This window comes from Nyctereutes procyonoides, unplaced genomic scaffold, assembly GCF_905146905.1.
Source record: "Nyctereutes procyonoides isolate TBG_1078 unplaced genomic scaffold, NYPRO_anot_genome, whole genome shotgun sequence".
Taxonomy (NCBI): domain Eukaryota; kingdom Metazoa; phylum Chordata; class Mammalia; order Carnivora; family Canidae; genus Nyctereutes; species Nyctereutes procyonoides.
In genome coordinates this window covers 55,922,851-55,932,803 of record NW_026575131.1, presented here as the reverse complement: position 1 = coordinate 55,932,803, position 9,953 = coordinate 55,922,851, and the positions used below count along the sequence as shown (strand labels likewise).

The 9,953-nt window shown below is 60.8% G+C and overlaps 1 protein-coding gene across 2 annotated transcripts; it reads left to right on the top strand.

Moving 5' to 3' along the window:
- Window positions 1-4,704: 4,704 nt before the first annotated feature.
- Window positions 4,705-9,729, top strand: HMG20B (high mobility group 20B). Of its 2 annotated transcripts, XM_055342597.1 has the most exons (10): window positions 4,705-4,765; window positions 5,045-5,100; window positions 5,414-5,522; window positions 6,025-6,228; window positions 6,767-6,887; window positions 7,189-7,235; window positions 7,506-7,578; window positions 7,839-8,054; window positions 8,588-8,720; window positions 9,052-9,729. In XM_055342597.1, exons 2-10 carry the CDS (start codon window positions 5,063-5,065, stop codon window positions 9,062-9,064), a joined length of 954 nt encoding a protein of 317 aa, XP_055198572.1. In that variant the 5' UTR covers window positions 4,705-4,765; window positions 5,045-5,062; the 3' UTR covers window positions 9,065-9,729. The 2 variants fall into 2 exon arrangements, with proteins under 2 accessions (XP_055198572.1, XP_055198574.1); XM_055342599.1 differs by lacking the exon at window positions 4,705-4,765 and having other exon boundaries at window positions 4,782-5,100.
- Window positions 9,730-9,953: the final 224 nt, after the last annotated feature.

The following is a 9,953-nucleotide window of genomic DNA, read 5'->3' as shown; positions in this document are numbered from 1 at the left end:
AAGCCAAGTGACCATGAAGGCAGGGAGGTCCGGGCGCCGCTTGGACAGGCCGTGGAGCACCCTGGACGGCCAGCGAGCAGACCCCGGGAAGCGGGGAGAGCCGGGGACAGTGTCCCTGGGGCCGCAGAGGGAACCAGCTCTGCCCAAGCCCTGCAGGTGCATCTCCAGGCCCTGGCCCCCGGCCCAGTACCTTTCTGTTGTGTAAGGCCCGGGTTTGCGGTGCTTTGTTTCTGTGGCTCCAGCAGTGTGCGCACACGTGTGCACGGGTGTGGGTAGGAAATGTTCTATTAAGTGTAACAGGTTGGGACGCCCGGATGGCTCACCGGTTGGGCACCTGCCTTGGGCCCAGGGCCTGATCCCCCGAGATCGAGTCCCGCGTCGGGCTCCCTGCATGGAGCCTGCTCCTCCCTCTGCCTGTGTCTCTGCCTCTCTCTCTCTCTCTCTCTCTCTCTCTCATGAATAAATAAATCTTAAAAAAAAAAAAGAAAAGAAAGAAACTAACACGAAATTTATGACTTTAGACAGCTGTGGTTCCTGCTTTTAAGGAGAGCTAGGTGGGTTGGGTTTTTTTTTTTTTAAGACTTTATTTATTTATTTTAGAGAAAGAGCGCAAGTGGGGAGAGAGAGTATCCCAAGTGACTCAATGCTGACTGCACAGCCCTTCATGGGGCTCAATCTCGTGACCCTGAGATCATGACCTGAGATCATGGCCTGACCTAAACCAAGAGTGGGTGGCTGACCCAGCTGAACCACCCAGGCGCCCCTACCGAGGCCTAAGTACTGAGAGAACTTTCTGTAGCTAAGAAAAAACAAGGGGCGCCTCGCTGCTTCAGTTATTGGACACACGACTCTTGATCTTGGGGTCATGAGTTCGAGCGTGAAGCCTACTGAAAAAAAAGAAAGAAAAAATGATTTATAATTTCAGGGCAGAAAGGACCTGCTGTCAAATAAATCACGAAGGATGTAAAGTCAAATTATAGTACGAACACTGCTGCTTGTGTGTCGCTTGTTTGGGGGTGTGGGTGTGTATGGGCTGCATGAATTGGACGGAATCCAATGCAGTTTGGACTGGAAACCCTTATTTTTTCTAGAGAATATCCATGCAGCAAGATCTTTTTCTTGATCCCCAGGTGCTGCAAATTGCTTTCAAAATCAACCTCAGGGGCGCCTGGGTGGCTCAGTCCGTTAGGCGTGGGACTCCTGGTTTTGGCTCAGGTCATGATCCGGGGCTGCCTGGATGGAGGAGCCCCTCTTCTGGCGGCAGGCTCTGCGCGGAGTCCACTGGAAATCATCTCCCTCTCCCTCTGCTCCCTCCCTGCTTGCTCTCTCTCTAAAATAAATAAATATTCTTAAAAAAAAAGGGGGGGGGAATCCCTGGGTGACTCAGCAGTTTAGCCCCTGCCTTCCGCCCAGGGCATGATCCTGGAGTCGCAGGATCGAGTCCCGCGTGGGGGTCCCTGCATGGGGCCTGCTTCTCCCTCTGCTGTGCCTCTGCCTCTCTCTGTCTTTCATAAATAAACAAACAAACAAATAAACAAACAAATAAATAAATAAAATCTTTAAAAAAGAAAACCAACCTCAAAAGATATCATTTCTTTCTGACCTGCAGGATGACCCTGAATTCCTTGGGTGGTACCTTGGGGGGCGGGAAGGACAGTTTCTAAGGCAACCCCTTGTCAATCAAGCCAAAGAGGCGGGGTTCCCCATCTTCCTGCCTGGACTTCTCACCTAGGTTTTTGTTTAACGCAGCAGAGGGAGGCGAGGGCGTGTGTCCCAAGAAGCAGTAGAGCAGGGTCTGGAATCTGGATCCGTCAAAATTCCAGGGCACGCTCATCCCACTCAGCCCCGGGCTGCCTCTTAGGGAAGCAGGTTGTGCGGGGCTTTAATTCACATACCATACAATGCACCCATTTAAAGTGTGCCATTCTGAGGTTTTTAGTATATTTAGAGTTATGCAACCATCCCCGCGGTCTAATTTTAGAACATTTTGATCACTCAAAAAGGAACTCCATGCCCATTAGCAGCTCCTACCCCATTGCCTGTTCCCGCGAATTCCCCAGCCCCAGGCATCCACTAACTTTCTGTCTCTGCGGATTTATTTGCCTGTTCTGGACATTTTGTATGAATGGAGCCACACACTTGTGGTCTTTTGTGACTGGCGTCTTTCACTGAGCATCATGTTTTCAAAGTTCACCCCCGTTGTAGCATGAATCAGCAATTTATTCCTTTTTTTTTTTTTTTTAAGTTTATCTTCCTGATCTCTACATCTAACGTGGGGCTTGAACTCATGACCCGGAGATCAAGAGTCACAGGCTCCTCTGACTGAGCCAGCCAGGCGCCCCTATCCCCTTATTTGTTTCTTTTTATGGCCGCTGATATTCTATTAGATGAATGGACCACATTTTGTTTGTTAATCAACTGATGGGCATTGGAGTTATTTCTACTTTCCGGCCATTCTGAATCATGCTGCTGTGAACATTTGTGGACAAGTTCCTGCGTAGACATGTGTTCTCCATTCTCTTGAATTCACCTCTAGGAAGGGGGTTTCTGGATCACCTGGTAACTTCATGTTTAATGTTTTGAGGAACTGCTAGGCTGTTTTCCAAAGCACTTGCCTCTGAGAAATTCACTGTATTTCACACATTTGCTTATTCGTCAAATTCAGATTGAGCAGCTCCTAGGGGCACTGTTCTAGGTGCTGGAAGTGTTAAAAACCACTCGCCCATAAAAGAGCCACTTGGGACAAGTCACCAAATTGGTGCTTAATGCCTAAGCCAACTACAACTTCAGCCTCCCCCAGAAATGTTAGGTCTTACTGGGTCAGCCAGGAACTTTCCCTCCTCACCCCAAAGGAAAATGAGAGAATCTGCATAGTAAGACCTCCAGCTCTTGCCCTGCTAAGGGAAAGTCACCTTGCAAGGAGGAACAATTCTTTTCTCTTGCTAAGAACATCTTCTCCCCTTTTTCCTTCCTCTATAACTTCCCTTTAAAATTTTTATTTATTGGGATCCCTGGGTGGCGCAGCGGTTTGGCGCCTGCCTTTGGCCCAGGGCCCGATCCTGGAGACCCGGGATCGAATCCCACATCAGACTCCTGGTGCATGGAGCCTGCTTCTCCCTCTGCCTGTATCTCTGCCTCTCTCTCTCTCTCTCTCTCTCTGTGTGTGACTATCATAAATAAATAAAAATTAAAAAAAAAATTAAAATTTTTATTTATTTATTTATTTGTTTGTTTATTTATTCATTCATTCATTCATTCATGAAGATACAGAGAGAGAGAGAGAGAGAGACCGGGACACAGGCAGAGGGGGAAGCAGGCTCCATGCAGGGAGCCCGATTCGGGACTCGATCCCAGGACCCCAGGATCATGACCTGAGCCAACGACTAAGCAGCCCAGGCGTCCCTAACCTTCCATTTTGTTCACCTCTTTGGAGCGCCCTTGTACTTGCTAGGTGGGATACTGCTCCACCCATGAATCCCTCAACAAAGCCACTTAGATTTTCAAATTTATTCCGTTAAAATTTTGTTCTTTGGGGGGCGCCTGGCTGGCTCAGTCATAGAGCATGTGACTCTTGATTTCTGGGTGGGCCCACGTTGGGGGTAGAGCTTACTTAAATAAAACTGAAAACAAAACTGTTATGTAGCAGAGGAAACAAACACATGGGGAACAAATAAGACAAGGTGTATGGGGGAAACCTCATTGAGAAGCTGACATTTCAGCAAAAGGAGATCAAGCCATGAGCCGGGCGGATAATCTGGAGGAAAGGGCACACCAGGTGCAAAAGCCTGGAGGCGGGAGTGAGAGAAAGGGACCTATTTGTAGGTGAGGGACATCAGGAGGTGGAGAAGGCAGAGGAGGGCAGGGCGGTGATGTGGGAAAGTTGTCTGGGGACTAACGGGACATCGTGAGCATCCAGCGGCCACAGCTGTCATCCTGGGAGTCGGGGAAGTCCCAGCCCAGGCCACAGGACCACGCTGCCGCCTGGGGCTCCCCTAGATCCCAGAGCAGAGCCTCCGGCCCCTCCATCTCCACGGGGCCCCAGCCCCGGACCTCAGCTTCGGGCATCCCAGCCTCCTGGTCCTGCACATCGTGCAAGGTCCCCATTGCACGGGAGGGAAAGCGGAGCCTCCGGGGGAAGAGCAGCCCCCGCCCGCGCACTGCGGGGCTGGGCACAGCGGGACGCCGGGGGCCCTAACTCCAGGGACTAGTGGGTAACTTCCCCGCCGGGTTTGCAAGATACCAAGCCCACCTCGTCCTGGGGCTGGGGGTGGGGGAGACCGCCACGCTGCGGGGAAGGACCTTAACCCCCTTCCCTAGCAACCGGCCGCCGTCTCCATGGCAACCAGGGCGGGGCGCGATCTCGCCGGGCAGGTCCCGGGATCCCGCTGGGGCGGGGAGTCTCGCCTTCGCCCGGAGAGGAGGAGTCCGCGCCGCGCCTACTGGCCCTTTAAGGGGCTCCGCCCGGCGCGGCCCCAAGGCGCCCCGATTGGCCCCGAGAGCGGCCGAGCGCAGCCGAACTTGACGCACCCGCCCGCGGCCTTCCCCGTCCACCTCCCACGCGGCCCAGCGGCTGCCCCAGCCAATCGCCGGCCGGCGCGCCAACCCTCATCTGCATGGCCACGCCCCAGGGAAAGCCTGCACCCAATCGGACGGCTCGCGGAGGCCGTATTAGCATGCCGGGGGCGGGGCGAGCGGCAGGGGCGGGCTCGGGGCGGTTGGTTGGAGCGTCGCAGCAGCCGAGAGGTCCGGGAAAGTTTCTTTGGAGGTGAAAACAGCCGCGGAACTCGGGGCCCTGCGAGGGGGCGGGGGCGCGGGGGTCCCGGGACCGGGGAGGGGCCCCTCCCGGACCGGCGGAGAGTGGGCCCGGCCCTTCCGGGGGGCGATCGCCCAACAAAGGATCCCTGGGGCGCCCGCCCTCGAGGGCCTCCCCGCCCCTGGATCCGGCCCCCCCAAACACCCCGGGCCCGGCATTCCGGGATCCCCCGCCGGCCCGGCCCGTCGGCGGCTCGGGCGCCGCTCACCCGGCCACGCGTCTGCCTTCCAGGTGGGGCCGGGAGCGGCCATGTCCCACGGCTCCAAGCAGCCCGGCGCGGCCGCCGCGTGAGTGCGACTCCCCTCCCCCAGCCCACTCGGGTCTGCAGCCCCGCCCCCGCCCTCCCTGTCGGAGCTCGTCGCCCCTCGCCCCCGGGTCTTGACTCTCCCCACTGCCGGGCAGGACCTCCCGCACGCCCCCAGCTCCCCGCCCCGGCTCCTCCCGGGGGTCTCTCCCGCCCCCCACCCCCGTGCTTCCGTCCCGGCCCGCGGATAGTGACCCCCGCAGAGCCCTGCTCCCGGGCCCCAGGCCCCTCTGTGCCAGCTCCGCGGTCGGGATGGACGTGAGGGCGGCGGTGACCCTGGCGTCCCGTGGCTCCAGGCCGGCGGGCGGCAAGGCTCCGGGACCGCACGGGGGCTTCGTGGTGGCCGTCAAGCAGGAGCGCGGCGAGGGCCCCCGGGCCGGCGAGAAGGGGTCCCACGAGGAGGAGGTGAGTCCCTGCGCCGCGGTGGGGGCTGCCCTGGGGCTCGCCCCTCGCCTGGAAGCTCCACCCCGGGCTAGATTTGAATTAGCTGCGGCCCCGCCCGCAGTCCTGATTTTCCTCCCGAAGCTGAGGCCCCGCCCCGTGCCGCATGCCACGCCCCCGGAGGTCCGCGGCCGCGGCGCCCAGGCCCCGCCCACCGCCAAAGGTCCGGTGGGAGGCACCTTCCCGTCGTCCCGCGGGGCTTTCCTCCGGCGAGAAGCCACGCCCACGCCAGATGCCACGCCCACTCGCCGTCGCTGGGCCCAACCCGGCTCCTTATGCCCCCGCGCCCTGGACCTCCGATCCGTCCCCCACGCGGCCAGCGTTCCCCGAAACCCGCCCTCTCCCAGTTCTGGCCCTTGATCAAGCCATACCTGCAGGTTTCCAGGATAGGCCCCGCCCAGCCCTCTAGCCCCGCCCCAACCCTCCAGGCCCCTCCCAACGGCGCGGAGTGGGTACTGTTCTGCAGCCCGTGAAGAAGCGCGGCTGGCCCAAGGGCAAGAAGCGGAAGAAGATCCTGCCAAATGGGCCCAAGGCACCGGTCACCGGCTACGTGCGCTTCCTGAACGAGCGGCGCGAGCAGATTCGCACGCGCCACCCGGATCTGCCCTTTCCCGAGATCACCAAGATGCTGGGTGCCGAGTGGAGCAAGCTGCAGCCGGCGGAGAAGCAGGTGGGGGACCACTGACCTTGCCCCACCCACTCGGACACTGCCCTGCGGCCACATCCCCCAAAGGGCTTCCGCGGGGAGCACTGACCACCCTTGAGCCCTCCCCAGCAGGCGGAAGGAGGGGAGGGTCGCAATAAGCAAGAATCCACAGAAAGCTTGATGACCAATACGGATAGGACTGAAGAAGTAGGAGTGGGGGCCGGATTTTTATGTGATACCTCTTGGTTTTCAAATCCTGGTAATTAAAGTTGCAAAAATATCGAGGAAACAAAACACACCACCAGTTTGCACCCTCTAAGTGGGATTTCACCAAGCAAAATGGGTGTGGGAGCCCAGTCCAGCCTGGAGATGGGAGCCTGCCCTCAGACAACTGGGAGAGGCTTTTAAAGGCAAGAGTTTGGGGGAGGAAGGTGCCCTGCACAGCAGGCCGAGGAGCCGGGTTCACCTCCAAGGAGGGAGCTGTGGGAAGGTGCGGTGTTGGCCTTGGAGGCCGGCCGCCCCTGCCCCTGGGCTGGGACAAGCCTTCTGCTGCCCCCACCAGCGGTACCTGGATGAGGCCGAGCGGGAGAAGCAGCAGTACATGAAGGAGCTGCGCGCCTACCAGCAGTCGGAAGCCTACAAGATGTGCACGGAGAAGATCCAGGAAAAGAAGATCAAGAAAGGTGGGAAGGGCCCCAGCCCCCAGGCAGCTGGGTGCGGGCTCTGAGACAGGTGACCCAGGCAGACCGACCCGCCCTCCTCCATGGGACTCAGTCCCATGAAGACGAGACAGCTGTGGGTGAACAGGGCTGAGCAGTGCCAACGGGGGGGCACACAGACACTGGGGGTCCTCACAGGAGCCTGCCCCAGGACAAGTAGGGCTAACTTGGGGGGGGGTCCCAGGCAGGGGGGACGGGACTTGCATTGCAAAGCAATGTGTGGGCCCCTGCCAGGCTGATCCTGCCCTCCTCCCTCCCCCACCAGAGGACTCGGGCTCTGGGCTCATGAATACGCTCTTGAATGGACACAAGGTAAGTACCCCTCCTCCCAGGACCATGCCTGGGCGAGAAAGGTCTGGAGGTCTTTAGACCCCTGGGTGAGCCAGAGCCAGCTCTCATGGGAGGAAGCAGTGCCGGGCCTCCAAGTGTGCCAGCCGACGTGGGGCAGCCACATCGTGGGAATGTTGTTAAAAGGACGTCGATGCAGACGGCCAGAGGAATCCCTCTCAAGCTTGAGGGACACGTCCCAGAGGGGTTGTAGCTGTCCCACCCCCCCATCATCACCTTGTCCTGTCGTCCCAGGGTGGGGACTGTGATGGCTTCTCCACCTTCGACGTCCCCATCTTCACTGAAGAGTTCTTGGACCAAAACAAAGGTGAGCGCTGACCAGGGGTTCTTGGGGAGGGTGCGCGGGTCAAAAGGGTGCCAAGGCCGCAGGGGGCGGGGGTGGTGGTGGTGGGGAGCATTTAGCACTCCCAACAAGCTGCGGCGCCCACCTCCCCCGCCCCGCGTGGGGCTGCAGGCAGAGCAGGACGGCCGGCCTGGCAGGGAGGCCCAGCTAAGGCAAAGGCCCCTCGCAGGGCAGGGAGGGCAGGGAGGAAGCGCAGGCTCTGACCCCGCTCCCCCACGCCGCAGCGCGGGAGGCAGAGCTGCGGCGCCTGCGCAAGATGAACGTGGCCTTCGAGGAGCAGAACGCCGTGCTGCAGAGGCACACGCAGAGCATGAGCAGCGCGCGGGAGCGCCTGGAGCAGGAGCTGGCGCTGGAGGAGCGGCGGACGCTGGCGCTGCAGCAGCAGCTCCAGGCCGTGCGCCAGGCGCTCACCGCCAGCTTCGCCTCGCTGCCGGTGCCGGGTGCGGAGGCCCCGCCCCGCCCCGCCCCTCCGCGCCCGGGCCCCGCCCACGCCCCGCCCCCTCCGCGCCAGGGCCCTGCCCGCCCCGCCCCGCCGGCTCCACCTCCTGGCCCCCGCCCCCGGCCGTGCGACTCCAGCTCCGAAGGACCGTCCCCGTCGTGGGCAGAGCACGCGCCCGCCCTCGCTGACCCCTGCCCCGCCCCCCTCCTCCTTGGCCTTCCGCGCTGCGGCCGCAGCTGACACCGGCTACTTCCTCCTCCCGGGTTTGGATCCCCCGGAACCCCCCCCCCCCCGGGGGCTGCCCCTCACCACTTAGCACCCTCTGCCCCCTGCCGCACAGCTGACCTTGGTTTTTCCGGGTCTAGACGTCCTGATCTCCCACCTGACCCCACCGACGCGCCGCGCCTCTGGCCCCCGGCCCCGGGACCCTGCCCCTGCAGACCCCCACCCCCTGACCTCTGCTCCTGTGGAACCCCGGCTGCGTCGGCCCCCCTCCTCCGCTGGGCTCCGGTGACCAGTCCCTGCCCTCTCCAGGCACGGGCGAGACGCCCACTCTCGGCACCCTGGACTTCTACATGGCTCGGCTGCACGGCGCCATCGAGCGCGACCCCGCCCAGCACGAGAAGCTCATCGTCCGCATCAAGGAGATCCTGGCCCAGGTCGCCAGGTGTGTGCCGGGGGCGGTGGGGCCGCCCTGCGCGGGCGGTGGGGGGCTGCCTGGGGCCCCGCGGACTTGAGGCCGCCGCCACCTGGGACCTGCCAGGTGGGGCCTGTTTGACGCCCGCGGCCGGTGGCCGGACCACTGGGTGGCGCTGATCAGATCTGGTACTTTGCTGCCGGTGCCGTGTGCTAGTCCCCCTTGGCCAGTGGGATCCCCTGGGAGGCTAGAACGTCCCCACAGCTGCTCAGTGGGTTTGTCTGGGTGGCTTCCAGCTGCCCGAGACCCAGGGCGATAAATGACCCGGGTTCCCCATCACCCGTCTTCTCTCCTGTGACAGTGAGCATCTATGAGGGTGTCTGCAGCCCCACGGATCCAGAGAAGACCAAGCTTTGGTCATGGCCCCTTCTCTACCCCCATGGAGGAGGATTGGGGGTCCACCTTTTGGGGCCATGCCCAATCCTGCACCTTGGGGGCTCCAGCCCCCCTACAATTAAATTTCTACAGCATCCCTCTAGCTTTCAATTTCCCCAGCTTCCTGAACCCAGAAAAATCACCTGCTGTACACGATATACCTAGAACCCATAGCCCCGAGGCCCGGCAAGGCCTGCTCGCCTTGCACATGACACTACAGGAACGGGGGAGCACCACGGGGCTGCGTAACCCGGGACACAAGGGCACCTGCGGCAGCTGGCTCGCCCAGTGTGGGGAGGGTTACACCTGCTGCACCGGATCTCCAGGACCGGGCCAGGGACAGGGTAGAGAAAGCCCACCCCTGACACGCTGGGACCCCCAGCAGGTGCTCACCACAGGTGCCCCCACACAGGCAGGCACACTGCAGGGACATGCTCTCGTACCTGGGGCGGGGCCCTCTGCTTGTGACCTCAGATTCCTGCACCCCAGAATTGAGGGGGCTGGTACTGACCACCCCTCCCTCATTCAGCCGAGGGACCTTTGTGGAGGCAGCCTCTGCCTTTGCTCAATCTGGACTTTTTAAATAAAAAAAGTGGAATTTGAATTCCAAGCTTGTGAATGTTTTTTTCTGGGGGGGTGGGGGTGGGCCAGAAGATGTGCCAAGGGCTCCCAAGACACCCCTGCTGGGTGTCCCAGGCTTGCCCACCCCTAGAGCCTGGCAGCCACTAACCCCCTTTCTGTCTGGATGAACCTGTCCTGGATGTTTCACGGAAATGGACTCACACACGTGTGGCCTCCACTACGGGCTCAGGGTCCATCCCCAGGGCG